The following is a 14791-nucleotide window of genomic DNA, read 5'->3' as shown; positions in this document are numbered from 1 at the left end:
CTTGCAATGCTTTTGATTAATCTCGCTATTTCCGCCATCAACTCGCTTATTGTTGCTGCTGGAAGTCATCGCTTCATGTTCGCGAAAGACAACAAATACTGTGTTTGATGACAACATTAACTAGTCTTTCGAAATAATTGATAGGCTTGGAAAGCAAAAGTGGTGCAGAAAATGGCCCAGGATATTCTAGCTTCTACACCGAACTCTCGCCAGTCACAGCAATTGTAGGAGGACACCCCCGGAACAACATGGAACAGACTGGTATTGTTAGCGCTCATGCTGACACCTCAATTCGAGACCTCTTTCAGGTAAACAATTCAGACCCGCAAAATCGAGGATGTATCAGGAATGAAGTGACTGGAAGGATGATTTAATCGGGAAAGAGACCTTCAACTATCCAGTGAATGCTAGGCAATAAATGTGAGTTGGAGATGAATTTTGTTCTTTGGTAGAGCTTAGGGAAGAGGGGAAAGAGCAAGGCGAAACAGGAGCAAATAATCTCGTGACTGAATATTCAATTCTGCCAGCCGTCAGTTGACTCAATATTAACCACATGAATATAAATCTGCAAGATGAAGCTCTTCCTGCTAATAACATTATGAATGTTTGAACAGAAACCATGATTCGGATGCGGGAGCAACAGTATCAGAATGGCTATTGCCACGTCAAGTCTTACCTAGAGAGAGGATACAAGATCGATTTTCCAAACATAACAACTATCAAAGGCGGAAGGTGCATTACATTCGTTGTCATTTTCATACATAATTCAAGCAACTCACTTCGACAACATCAATATAACCAGTTTGGAGACGAGAACTAACCAACAGTCGATAGTAGAAGTATACTCTCAATAATAACAACAACAAAAATATGCATGAAATACAATCAACAAAAGCCCTAAAATTCAGTATAACGATATCCCCTGATTCAGATAATCTAGCTTGACACTTGTACTCACATATTGCGCTTTGGCGGATGACCAAAGAATCAAACTTCATAGGAAGTAGAAACAAAACCTTCGAGTTGTTATATCTATCGATTCCAGTAATGCGAGATTGGAGTTTATGTAGACGAAAATCTGTGGATACCGGCGGGAGTTTTGATAATTTGGGATTTCTAGATTCAAAGGGTCCGAGTCGTTTGAAGTTTTACTAAATATTCTATCGAGACCTCGAGTGAATTTAAGAAGAGGGGAGATTCCAAGGCTGATAAGATCTCGATCAGATAGCTGGGTTTATTCAATGCTAAGAACATAAATAAGGCGGACTCCTCATCGCACTTATTTGCGCTATTCTTCTACGTTCATATTTGATAGTATCCAGGCTTTCAATCTGCTAAGAGATTGACGGGATTATATAGATGTACAGTAAGAATAGCTAAGAATATGACTTTGATATTGTACCACTAGAATCGACAGATGATAATCTCAGGAAAAATTGACAGCGAGCATGTTTTCGTTAATATGTCTACAGCCTATACCCAAACTTCCAAAGTAAGGATATGCTATGAAGCATTCCCCGAAACCCCCCCGTGAAGTGTCCCATGTAACTTTCCTCTGGATTGTGACTTGTGGTCATATCATGCACTTGCGTTATCATATCGGTTTTGTGGAACAGTTCGCTGCGACCATAAAGAAAAGAAAATCATGCAGTGCATGATCCTTCCTTAAGTAGTCGACCAGTGACCTCACTATCCATGGCTACACGTACCAACCAGCCATGTCTCCACTCTCAGACCATTCTTCCAATCCACTCTATCTGTGATCTTCGAAAAGCTGCTATATGAACGTAGAAGCTTTCCAAACCTTGATTTCTGCATTCCGAAATAATCTCATGCCCATACTATTTACAACGAGAAGCAGAGTGTCGAACGATATTGTGTCCAAAAGAAGAATTCGAAGGAGACGATATAGGCGGAATATCAAACTATGATGATAGTCCATTACAACTGCAGCTTACAATTAATTAGTTACTCACAATAGTATCTCCGCAGAAACTCTCGTCTAATATTCTGAAACTACGATGACACATGGAGTTTAACGACAGAATATTTCTCCAACAACAACACTAACTCCTCAGACGACAACCTCTAGAGTCAACCTCGGATTTTTCGTCGGGGCCAGGAGAGAACACTTTGATTGAAAACCTCCGACACAGTAGCCAGAAATTCAAGAAACCAAACTGCATTCCAGCATACTATTCCGACATGGCATTGACGCAGGGTCGATATCCTTGTTGCAAAATAACAATTCCGAGATCACCTTCTCCAGCTATAAAGAAAAGGGTTGGAACTTTTGAACGATGGAACCGAGCTGTAAGATGTAGGATTTAGGTGAATCATAAAAAAGATTGAGTAGCTTTATTGAGGGGTAAAGTGGTACATGATACAAAATCGTAAGATCTTAGAGGGTGTAATAGATAAAATTCACCATGACAGTTCCACCACATGCGACCTTGAAGCCTCATCCGCTACTAGTAGAAGAGAAAGCCACGCATGCCCCCTCATCAATTCACTCGAATTCAAAATCCGAACAAGATTCTAATGCTATTTAAACTACCACAAACCCACGAGTTTGGTTATACCAAACAAAAGAGCAATAGCGAGACCAACTCAAAATGGGGAAGTTCCGGAGAATAGGAAAGATTAACATCAAAACAATATAAAGCAGGTCACCGCCATTCATGGGACAAGATTGGGTCGAGATTGATGAACAAATTAACAATTTTCCACAAAACCGCAGGATAAACGACAACAAGAGATTTTTACAATTCTTTCCAAATGAGAAAGAATAAATAAACGAACAAAAAAGATGATCCTAATAAGCCCCCAACCTCTCTCCAAAAGAAAACCATCTCAAAGCACTGGATATCAAACTAAAGCACAAACACAAACCCCTCCAAACCCTCTCCAAAGATTAAGCCCCCTAACCACGCAACCCAATTCAACTCATAAATCCACGCCCAGTCCCACATCTCCTCTTTAATTCCCTCCCGTACCACCCGCATTCCCAGAAGCAGCAGCTGCACTAGCCGCAACACTCACCTCCGTCTTTCCACTTCTTTTCCACTGTACATCGAAGATATTAGATTAGCTTTTTTTTATCCAATTGTGTATCCATCCATCCTCTCACATTCTCATATTCACACTCCCATACATAACCAACCCCCTTCCCCCTTCTCCCAATCCCCAAACAAGAAAAGAAAATAGAAACAAAACTCACAACCGCAACCAAAAATCCACAATTCGCACACTTATGGTGTACATCCTTAAAGCTCGTCATGAGGTACGGTACGCACGGGAGACAGAAACAGAGACAGCAGAGGAGAGCTGAGATACTATGGATTGGGCGGTTTAATTAGCTTTTTTCTTCATCTTTTTCCTCCCTCTTCCCACCCCCTCTCCATTCCCCGCAAGACTCCAGACTCCAAATCCCTCCCCTCTTTCAGAAACCCCAAAACAAAAAGAAAAAACACCTACTCTGCAGTCCCCCCACTAACCCACTCCACCCCCGTATACTCACACACCCCACACCTCGGACACCTCACCAATCTCGATTCCTTCTGTAGGGACGTGAGGGGCGCCGGATGTTGACCTTCATATTTTTCTCCCACATTCCTACCCCCATTCGCATTCGTATTCATCGATACTTCCGGATGGATTTGAAATTGCGGGGGAGTTTCATTACTTCCATGATGACTACTCTCCACAGTCCTCTTCTCACTCAAATGCTGATCGGCGTGAGCGTTGTACGAAGGAGGAGAAAGAGGGGATTGAGTATTAATTTCCGCATGGCTTGTGTTTATCTCATTGCTAGTTTCAGTTCCGGTACCGGTTCCAGTGCTAGTGTGAGGAATTTGATTGTGATTATAATTCTCTACCACCATTGGAATATCAGAATGTGCTGTTTGTGTTGAGGGAAGATTTGTATTTGTGTTCGTATTGGTATTTACGGGTGATTTGGTTTCCATTTTCGTGCTTGGTTGATCGATCAATTGATCGATGAGTTGGATATATCCACTTGCGAAGTAATGAGGGTATCCAAAAATCCGTGAATAACAGTCGTCTAGAAACCCAAAAATCCAGAAAATAAAAATTACATCAAGAATCCAGCACAAAAACATAAGACATCCTCCTCCCTATATACATCCCACCATCCATCCGACTCTTCTCATTCCTCCACTTTCCCAGACATCCATCCACTCACATCCACTCACCATCTTTCCTTCCATCCATAACCTACCAACCCACCAACCTGCGCCAAACCTCAGCCGCACCACCTCACCTCACCTCACCTCATTCCTCAACCCGCCAAGAAAACCCACTCACCTCCCAAGCCGGCTCAAGGCACACATCACTCTCGTGACATTCCCTTTTCGTATCAAGTACTATCAACCAATCCAACCCAACCCTCAAAATCACAATTCCTGAAGCCTGCCTAGCTACATATCCCCATAACATCGCATCACATCATATCATAAGCCAGAGAATAAAAAAGTGGGAATTCCCCAGCCTCACAAGTTACGACCCTTGGAAATTCTTGGCTTGACGTCGTGATCGCCGGAGGTATATACCTGCTACGCCGACCCTGTCAATACTTTAAACAGGCTCGCAAGATCGTTTTTTCTTAAACAAATACAACAAGACAATGAGATAATTATTTGCACTTGCAGTTCGTTTTCTGTCCCTACACAAGTTTTAAAAGAACAATCCAAATACACTCATTCACTCCTCAAAAACCTCAACATATCCATCACATCACCCCATACATACCTAGGTAGCCTTTCAAACAAAACAAAATCCATAGAACCATTCGGTATTTATATTTATAATTACTTAAGAATATGCTATACACAGAATGATGAACCCGAACGATCCACCATCCCCCTTTGTAACAACTCCCACCCCATTTTCCTTTCAAGATCGCCCATTCCTCCCATTTCTATCACTAAATTGCCATGCAGACGATAATATTTCCCATTCATTTTAAGGTATTTGTTCTTTCCTCAAAGCTAGAAGTCGTCCAAATGAATTTAGATTCCAGTTCGAATAAAACAGCCAATCTCTTTTGACATCGAGATAGAGTGAGAAACTTTTCCCTTAGCCGGCAGCGAGCGACGACGATAAAAAAAACTCCTTGTAAATGCTTGAAATAAAAACTCCCTATTTGCTCGCTTCTGTATATGAAAGACTGTGCTGCAGCGCTGTATCAGATTATGTTTCAACTTTACTGATTTTGAGGATCGAGATAGCTGTCGAGTTTATGACTCTTGTTGCTTATTGCCCTATTCATGAATACATTCATTAGGCCCCGATCCTCACATATCCCTGCACGTGGTTTTGATTCTCAATACCCTCCATTACATTTCCTCTCGGATTACCACCAGCATTGACACCTTGCATATTAATCCCTCCATTTGCCAATCGGAAATTTGTCGTATTAGACATTGGTGCTTCAGGTGCACGTTGGACACCTGCATTAACGTCTGTCATATCGACAAAAGTATCATCTTCCTCCATATCTGCATCACCATCTGCATCTTGATCGCTTCCAATATCTTGCGCCTCCTCTTGCAGTGGTTGGCTTGTTATGGTAGAATTAAGTTGTGGTGGATTCGATGGAGGCAACGCTTCATTAATATTATTCTCAAGTGGCTTTTGTGCAGCCATGCCAGATCCAGACTGTCCAGACCCAGCTCGAGCTTGCTTGACAACACCTTTCCAACGACCAATTGCTCGTTCCACTGCCGCATCGAGATGTACACTTCGATCCATGAGTTGAAGACCAACAGCTTTGTGTGTCGTTCCCAATTTACCCAATTCAGTCATAAGACGTGAATCAATAGGTAGTGGTGAAGGTGGTTGAATCTTGAATTCCCTAGGTTGTTGTAATCGACTTAATTCCTCAACTTGTAATTTTGAGTGCGCAGTATCCTGTTGTAAAAGTTCCTTCTCCTTCTTCAACTTGGATATTTCCTCAGACTTTCGACCAATATTACGAGCTAATTCGAGAGTCCATAGTTCTGTCCTTTTATTTGGAGGTAACGAATTCCAATGCCCAAACATTGAATGTAAGTGCTCAGAAATTCTAGCCTCCATGCTTTGAGCATCTGCTTCTGCTTGTTGGTGTAGTGCAGCGAGACTCTCGAGACCATTGAAGTTTTCCTGCGGAGGATATGATAAATCATCTTGTGGAGTTGTGGTAGCGATGGATATTGAGATACGGTAGCGGTGAAACTCCGATGCAAAATGTTTTCGTAATGCTTGATATTGTAATTCATCTGGTGGAAGGATAGACCATGAAGTAGAGTTTGGAATAGGAGTAGACGCATAAAGGGTCGGTGGTGGTGGCAGACAATGTAAGGTAAGGGCAGGAAAATCCAAACTAAAAGGATCGTAATCAAAAATATTGGGGCCTTCAATTCGTTGTCTGTAAGATTTTGAGTTAGAATTGAACCTGGATTGTATAGTTGGGAAAAACTTACTTGGCCGCTCTAACCCCCCCTAAAAGTTCTCTCAATGCCAATTCTGCCGCTTTTGCATTATCCAGAGCTTCCATCATCTTTTGTTTTTGCTCGAACGTCGTTTTCGCTAGCATTTGTTTGCTGACAGATCTATTTCTGCCATCCGATCTCCTACTTCCATCTCTAGATTCATCTCCATCCCAACTTCGAGCGGGTTCGCCATTTCGTGCTTGAGGAATATGATTCATGACGCCTGTTGACTCCCATGTACCGCCATTCACAACAAAATTAGGTCTTCGACTACCCAAAGTTTGACCTGGCACCCCCCTTGACATGCACATCATATTTATAGCCGCTCCATCATCTCTTCTTAAGCTGGGAGAGTCACTCCCTACCATATCGGAATCATTATTGGAATTCCCCCTTTCCGATCCTCCAGGTGTCCCTGCAGGTGTCGAATCTTCCCTCCTTGAAGTTGAATTACGTGGCTGCCGCCTGGTAATGCCTCCACGAAGCTTCCTTATCTCATCCACACTGTGTATACCATCTGCCGCTTTGGGATTCTTCTCCTTTATGTAAAGATCGAGATGGCGGCCAAGTGAGGATGAAGTAAATGCTTGATGACAGAATGGACAATTCTTATCCTTTGGTGCGGAATTCTTGCCACCATTCACTGAAAGATCAGCACTGGAATTGGGGGTACCCATTTGTTCGGCCATATCAACAATCGTTGCGCGCTGTACTTGGATACAGTAGGAATTTGCTATCGAATTGGTACATGTATATATCTTCTTGTTTACTCCAGACCTCCTCTTTGTTTAAGTGCAAACGCAAGTAATTTCAGAATAATATAAACCCCCAAATAACAAATACTCCCGCGAAGAAAGTAGAAAATAGAAAAAGAGGTGAAGGTAAAGGTAAAGATTGTAACGGTCAAAAGAAGGAGCAGTGGAAATAGAATCTAAGGGGTTTGCAGCTTTGAATTTGTTCCTTCTTGGGGATTAGAGAATATTTCGCTAACAGGGATTAATCGACGACCCATTCCGGAACCCGATAGTTTAATTCTTGGTGCTCCGCAAATCATTGACAATTGGACAGTCAGATCATTGTGAGGGAGAAGGGATCAAGGGAGAATTGTGGATGATGAATTGAACGTAGAGGAAATGAGAATTCTATTTAAAGAGAAGGGAAGGAAAGGAAAAGGAAAGCTTTGATTGATATGATACTTGGAACATACAGTATGGATTAGTTTCAAAATAAGATCAAGATCGATACACGCCTTTTTTTCCACATAGGGACTATTTGGTGAAGATGTCAAACAAGAGTTCAATTGATCCCCTGGTTGGATAGCTATGGAGTTGCAATCATCCAATAGATTGATTATCCAATGTAATCGGTATCTGAATGGAAGTTCCCATTGGCGTTACATTTACTCATTTAGATTCGTTGAAAGCACAGCAAACACAGCATCAAATTAATCAATCATGAAGCAAACATTTTATCATCAACAACAACATTTGTATCGTTAACTCTATGCTCATTTATGTGAAGACATCAATCATAAACTATTCCTTGAAAACGCCCAAAAGTAAATGCCACTCTTTGCCCACCCACCGATGATGCTCATGAAACCTGTGAGATATGGATATCTAAGAATCATTTGGTATACCGAGAAAATGCCACCAGTAGAAATGCCACGAACCCCGACGGAGAAATCATTGCAACAATGGATCCTAAATAATGTTGTTAGTGGAGTCATTTTCAAAAACGGTTGATGACAACTTACTCTGAAGTGTTTTTGTGAGTTGTTCTGCTTATTGTTTCTCCAGTCAAATTTACGGCGTTCGTAGTTCTCCACCTTTCTGGATCTTTTCTCCGCCGCCTTGACTTCTCTTCTCTTCTCAGCGGTGACACCAGCCATACCTAGACCTCCATTTGCACGGCTCATAAGTGCTCTTCCACGTTCTCTCTCATTGCGTCGAACAACACGTTCATCTTGCTCTACATCAGAATCGGAATTTTCAGCTGCCTCAATTGCACGTCGTTGTCTCTCTTCTGGTGATGGATGATTGACCAAATTTTGACGGTAATATTTTTGTAATGATCGATGTCCAGCGGTACGACCAGAAGGTAAATGAAGCTCATAATCAGCATAAAATGCTGCATGATTGTGTTTATGAGCATGTGAGTGCCATCCATCCTTGTTGTGGTGTGATCGAGGATCGGTGTGGGAGTGATGAGGATGTTGATGGAGTTTCTCATACTGGTGCGTTCTCTCATCAAGTGGAACTGCGGTAAGATCTGCGGAATCCAAGGAAGACTCAGAACTGTCGGTTTCCCATCCATCACCATTCTCCATTTCTTCGTCTCCTTCAGCATCAATTGTCGTTGGACGTTTAGCTCCAAGTTTAACGCCACCACTGTTCTGTTTTCCTGGTAATGCATCTTCCGAATCCGATTCTTCCTCGTCATCAGAGTATGTGCTTCGGAAGTCATAGTAGTCGCCAATCTCGATTTGTTCGTCCTCAGTGGCGTAACGAATTCTGCAATGGCGCTTATCTCTCATGTGAGTTTGGAGTCCAAAAATCGATTGCTTAAGTTTGCCACATCCTAAACATTCATGGTCTTCGTAAATTTTCTCGTGAAGGAAAGCGATTAAACCTTCGAGGTCAACTAGGTATTCCTTCTCCGGAATAAACATGCCATGTATACGTTCCATATGCGCAGCATTAGCAGCTGTGTCGGCCGAATCTTCATTACAGAATAAGCATCGACTTGTAGAAACCTCCACCAACTCATCTTCATCGTCCTCCATGTCGTTATCCTCAGTAGGTGTAACCGTAGAGCCTCCAGCATCTTCAAGGTTGGTCTTCTTGATGCCCTTAGAAACTTCTTCGACTTGCGCATCCGTATCTTCACCCGCTGCTCCATTTGTTTTGATAGGTTCTCCCAATGAAAATGTTGAGCTCATTACTGAGCTTGCGTCGTCCATGTGTCCATCACTAGCCATCGCTGCCTTTGCCTTATGTTTCTGACTGCTAAGATGGTTGTGGTAGGCATTTTCACTGAAATATGTTTTAGTACAGATCGTACAAGACTTTTCGTATGCGGCCTTTGAAGCTGCTGCTGTGGAAGAAGCCTGTGCCTGCAAGACTTTCTCGGTGAAAACTTCGGAAGAAATGGGTGGTAAAGATGTAACGCGGCGCTTCAAGTTGTATCGACTGTAGGAAATTGTCAGTAGGTTGGAATCAAAGAGAATAAATAAACATACTGCCAATCACTGCGCATATGTCCTCGTTGCAAGTCGCTATTTCTGAACGCCACTTGACATGTATTGCAAGTATAAGGATGGGAAGCATTCGTATCTGCTTGGACTGAAGGACCAGGAGCAGGACCTCTGCTTGCTGTGATGGAAGCCATTTTTGATGTTCAAGCGTACAGTGTCAAACAAACAAATGAACAAGCAAATGGTTATTTGAGGTAGAAGTGTTTGGAGGGGAAAGCAGTGGTATCTTTCTTTCTTTCTTATAATTGATAATTGATAGGCGTTAAAAATCGTTTTTGCCGAAAGCCCCGAAGAATTAGCCCTGGATAGTACTTGGATACCTATGAGTCAATCCAATGATTTTCCTTTTCAGTGTGAATTTGAGTTGTTTCTCTGGAGTTTTCACAGGAAGAAGAGTATTTAAAGAGAGTAAAGTTGGTAATGATTTATGATCCAAAAAAGAGTCATCTACTAGGTATTTTTTTTTAATGCAATCTCCTATGAAAATTTACATCTGAAAATCTGTAGTGGGGTTGTGTTATCTTTTCTTCCTTTGCCTCACTCAAATGCGATCAGATTGATTGATTGATTGCTGATATGAGTGATAATGATTGCCCAGTGCGTCATCTCACCCAGGCCAGGCCAGGTATGTGTTAGGTACAAGAATACAATAATGCTAGCCTCGGGCAACACGCCTTCCCTGGCCTTGCTTACTTCACGTTGTACTGTACATTTGTCAAATCGACTGAACCACCATTGAAACGACTGACTAATAATAGAACAACCTAATATTCACATTATTCACATTATTCATAATCTTGTTTGTTTCAACAGTGATATCCATACTCCACTGATTTCCTTCAACATAAAACATTCCTCTACACTCGTTCCCAATGTCATGACTCGAGATACATCAAGAGTTCGGGAGGAACGAAGTTTCGACGGCGATGATGATATCCTTTCAGCCCTATGGGCCGCTGCTCCTTTTCCATACCTCCCTCAAGATGCGCCAGACGAGTTGAAGAAGCTTACGGTAGAGGTTGAGGATCCAAAGCAAATATACGTCATACACAATGCAAGCAGGCGTCATCTCTTTCATTTAATGGTAGAAAAGTATGTTTGTTTGCTTGTGCTTCGTCAAAAGAATTGAGGCTGATTGGATATTTCCGTAGGTACATCCGTCAACTTCGATATGGTTGCGATTCCTCTATTTGTCATACCCCAACCTGTTTTACTTGTCGCAAACGTCTTGCCTTGATCTCTGGCCGCCCAATAAGGCCATATAATTCGACGAGCGCGAGAATTCTCGCTGTTCACTTAGCTAGTCAGGACAACCCTGAACGAGGTCTCTGTCACAATCCTCTCGTAGATTCACCTATCCAATTCAGCAAGCATGTTAAGGCTACTGCGCGAAGAAACCTATCCGGATCTAAGAAATTACAAATTAGTGGAGGGGATACTTTGCATATGAACACACTCGGTACAGACAATGAGAGGAACGGGTCGGATCGATTACGAACCCTCATAACCAGTATTGGCGATCCAACTGAGACTAGGGAATCGAAACCCACCATACTGAATGACTATACCAAGATCGACCATAAATCTTTCATTCAAAATGTATTTGGCACGGCAGCTTTCAAGATGGTAGAATGGCTGACACCGAGGAATCTGGCAGCACTAACAAGACAGGATGGCACAGTCTCAGATTTGGATGCACGTTCCTTACCGCTGGCTCAGTCGACACCAAGTGATGGTGTGAACACTCCTGCGCAGAAGCTAGAAGGTTCGAGTGGGACAGCGACAGAGTCGTCAAATGCTACAAAGTTCTCGCCAACCTCTTCAGAAGCCCCAACAGAAGTTTCTGGGTATTCAAGCCAGTGGGATAAAAATGAAAGTTCTAGTGGCAAAGATGTCCCAGATACAAGTACAAGGATAGGGGTGGGCTCAAAGTCGCCTCCTAATATACCTAGCGACATCAAGCCTAGCATCCAATCGAGCCCAAATGCGTTGCATACCGAAACTACACATATCTCAAGTCCGAGGTCTCGAAGGAGGACAGACTCTTATGATGCCCATGTTTCCAAAGGTGTCTTGAACCTTTCGACTTCACCAAGGGCGATTGACACTGACACTACTTCGCCTTTGCCTCGCCATTCTATGCGCTCGAAACCTAAACCTACTCGGCATACTATGATAGCTAATCCAGTTCTCCATCTACCTGAAACCGACATTTCTTCGCCTACAGCACCCCTTACCAGTGCCACAGTCGAACCTTCTGTTTCAGCCGAGCCTGCGACGAATTCCAAATTCGATTCAAATGCTAACAACGCAATCGAAAACCCCTCGATTGAAAGGCATGATTTAGAGCCATCTTTACCTGATGAAAAGCTACCACAAACACTTTCATCACTACCTCTTGAAGTGATTAATCTGATTTGTGATATTCTGGAAGATGACAAGACTTGCGATAAGCATTCATTACATCCTGATCAAATCGACGATGATTTGAAGAGACATCAAACACGCATGATTCCTTTGCGCCGAAAATCAAAATCGGCGATTCGTTATCCAAAATCAACTAAAAAACAATGGCGTCGCTTCATTGATCAGTGTTTGTATTCTGTCCTTAGTAAGCCCAGTTCTCTCATAAAGTCTTTCACCACCCAAGATGGGCAGGTCTTCGATACACAGACTATTTGGTACTGTATGCTACGTATGACTAGAGTTGCGCCGTCTATTGTCTTTGATAGCCTATGGATTGCCGCCGGCACACTTTTCAAGCCTCCACAGGAATTAGAATGGGCCAAACAGTATCATAATGATAGCTTGGGTCCAGATCAATCAATCTCAAAAGCCGATGCAGCTCAAATAATAAACATTTGCTTTCATGCACTCGTAGCTGCGGCACCACTGTTGAAGGATTCAAGACAACTAGCAAATATGTCTCGTATACGTTCGTATGGCATTACTTTGCCTGGGAGGGAATCGTTCTCAATGGAATCAACCAAACTATGTCTACAATATGACGATGCGTTCTCGGATGAACTGGCATTGAGACTGGCTCGTCGAATCTTCTCTGCTGTTTCCACAAGACGTAGGTTTTCTGAACTGATCCGGCTCCAACAAGATACCAGAGGCGACGAAAATGAACAAGACGGTGTTTTAGAAATTATCCTCGGCACTCTGAAATATCTCGATCTTGATACACCACCTATACTCAATTTCACAGCTCCAGAACAAGATTTGCACGAGAAGAGAATTCCTACCTTAATACTCGATTGGGCACGAACAGTAATGATACAAGATTGGAATGGTAAAGGGGAAGTTCCCTCAGATGGGTCGTTTGGAGGTGCTTTAGAGACTATTGCGGCAATATACAGGAACAGGAAATCGCTTTTACTGGGAGACATACATTTTCGTACAGAATACTTTTCCGAACGGCTAGATAGTGTCGCCATGCCTCTTGAGTGGTTGTCTTTCCAGTCAAATAAACGTACCGTTCATTTGCTCGACTATCCATATTTATTCAATCCATCAACATTAGTCAATTACTTTCGAGCCATCAATTACTCGCGGATGAATCAATCCTACGAAGAAGCAAAGTCTTTAACTACACTTGTTCGTACTCACGAGGGACTGATCTCCAATGAAGACTACCGAAATAGACTTCGAGATCGTCTTCAAACAGCGACATCAAGATTCCTGGCCATTGAGGTTAGCCGAGATAATTTACTTTCAGACGCTTTTGATGTGCTATGGCGAAGAGAAGGACGTGAATTGATGCGACCTTTGAAAGTGTCATTTGGCGGTGAGCATGGGGAGGAAGGTTTGGATTATGGTGGAGTTCAGCAAGAGTTCTTTCGAATAGCCATGACAGAAGCTATCAACCCTGATTATGGTGTTTTTACGATTGATAATAAAACAAAAATGACATGGTTTCAGCCAGGATCACCAGAGCCGTTATGGAAATTCGAGCTTATTGGAATGATCATATCTTTGGCTGTTTACAACGGTATGACTCTACCGATTACCTTTCCCAAGGCATTCTACAGGAAGTTACAAGGAGAAAGCATTACGGAACTTCACCACATTTCAGATGGATGGCCCGAGCTCGCTAAGGGTCTAACAGATCTGCTAGAATGGGACGAAAGTAAAGGGGCCGTGGAAGAGATTTTCTGTCGAACATACGAATTTAGTCACTTTCAATTCGGAAAGTTAATAAGCCGTGAAATGACTAGCTCAGCTCAATGGCCAAAGTTCTCAGATGTCAACGTTGGCGAAGATTTTGAGGATTTCGATTCAACAGATGTACCACTGGTCACGAACGAAAATCGAAATAGTTATGTTAGTGATTATATCAATTGGCTAACAAATGTATCCATTCAACCACAATTCGAAGCTTTCAAAAAAGGGTTCTTCGCCTGTCTTGATCCTCGCTCTCTCAACCTTTTCGACGTCGATACTCTTCAATCTCTAGTCGAAGGTGTACAAGAAATTGATATCATTGAAATGCAACGTGGTGCCAGATATACTGGCTACGAGCCTACCGATCGCGTCATTCAAGATTTCTGGTCGGTCGTCAAAGAATATGATTTGGAGAAGAAAAAAAAGCTACTTGAATTCACGACATCGTCTGATAGGGTTCCTATGGGTGGAATGAAGAATTTCCAACTTACAATTCATAGGAATGGAGCGGGTACTCAATTACCAACTACGTCAACGTGCTTTCAAATCTTGATGTTGCCGAATTATGCAAGTAGAGAGATTCTGAAAGAGAGGTTTGATGTAGCTTTGGAACATAGTAGTGGGTTTGGTAATCATTAGGAGAAGAGGATGATGGGTGGAGAGAGGGGGTTGTTGATCACTTTTGTTGGTGATTGATACGGGGTTTTGCATGTTGATTTGAGCGCACGGTATGGCATCCATGACTTCTTGAAGTTGAGAATAGTAAACTAGCGATGGAAATGATAATGAGTGTTTAAATACCTTCTTGTATTGTATTGGATAGCGAATCGAATGGAATGGTGGCGTTTCTTTGGCTTGATCTTTCAATCTCTCTCTG

At 42.4% G+C, this 14791-nt stretch overlaps 5 protein-coding genes across 5 annotated transcripts; 2 read left to right on the top strand and 3 right to left on the bottom strand.

The window, feature by feature from the left end:
- Positions 1 to 6: 6 nt before the first annotated feature.
- Positions 7 to 357, top strand: Bfra_009727 (uncharacterized protein; the record flags this gene model as incomplete). Its single annotated transcript, XM_037340067.1, is given in 3 exon segments — positions 7 to 100; positions 145 to 308; positions 322 to 357. The coding sequence occupies 3 exon segments, from the start codon at positions 7 to 9 to the stop codon at positions 355 to 357; spliced, it is 294 nt and encodes a 97-aa protein (XP_037189290.1).
- A 2622-nt stretch (positions 358 to 2979) lies between these two features.
- Bfra_009726 (putative transcription factor lps-induced tumor necrosis factor alpha protein) lies at positions 2980 to 3968 on the bottom strand (the record flags this gene model as incomplete). The annotated part of the gene is made up of 3 exons (XM_037340066.1): positions 2980 to 3066; positions 3221 to 3335; positions 3478 to 3968. The coding sequence occupies 3 exons, from the start codon at positions 3966 to 3968 to the stop codon at positions 2980 to 2982; spliced, it is 693 nt and encodes a 230-aa protein (XP_037189289.1).
- A 1333-nt stretch (positions 3969 to 5301) lies between these two features.
- On the bottom strand, positions 5302 to 7180 carry Bfra_009725 (uncharacterized protein; the record flags this gene model as incomplete). The annotated part of the gene is made up of 2 exons (XM_037340065.1): positions 5302 to 6427; positions 6483 to 7180. The coding sequence occupies 2 exons, from the start codon at positions 7178 to 7180 to the stop codon at positions 5302 to 5304; spliced, it is 1824 nt and encodes a 607-aa protein (XP_037189288.1).
- An 892-nt stretch (positions 7181 to 8072) lies between these two features.
- On the bottom strand, positions 8073 to 9881 carry Bfra_009724 (putative pre-60s factor rei1 protein; the record flags this gene model as incomplete). Its single annotated transcript, XM_037340064.1, has 3 exons — positions 8073 to 8194; positions 8248 to 9682; positions 9733 to 9881. 3 exons carry the CDS (start codon positions 9879 to 9881, stop codon positions 8177 to 8179), a joined length of 1602 nt encoding a protein of 533 aa, XP_037189287.1. The 3' UTR covers positions 8073 to 8176.
- Positions 9882 to 10624: 743 nt separating this feature from the next.
- Positions 10625 to 14553, top strand: Bfra_009723 (putative hect-domain-containing protein; the record flags this gene model as incomplete). Its single annotated transcript, XM_037340063.1, has 2 exons — positions 10625 to 10839; positions 10899 to 14553. The coding sequence occupies 2 exons, from the start codon at positions 10625 to 10627 to the stop codon at positions 14551 to 14553; spliced, it is 3870 nt and encodes a 1289-aa protein (XP_037189286.1).
- Between the last annotated feature and the right edge of the window lie 238 nt (positions 14554 to 14791).

Source organism: Botrytis fragariae, assembly GCF_013461495.1.
Source record: "Botrytis fragariae strain BVB16 chromosome Unknown tig00000163, whole genome shotgun sequence".
Taxonomy (NCBI): domain Eukaryota; kingdom Fungi; phylum Ascomycota; class Leotiomycetes; order Helotiales; family Sclerotiniaceae; genus Botrytis; species Botrytis fragariae.
The sequence above is the reverse complement of the archived record's forward strand: the minus strand, read 5'-3'. Positions and strand labels throughout refer to the sequence as shown.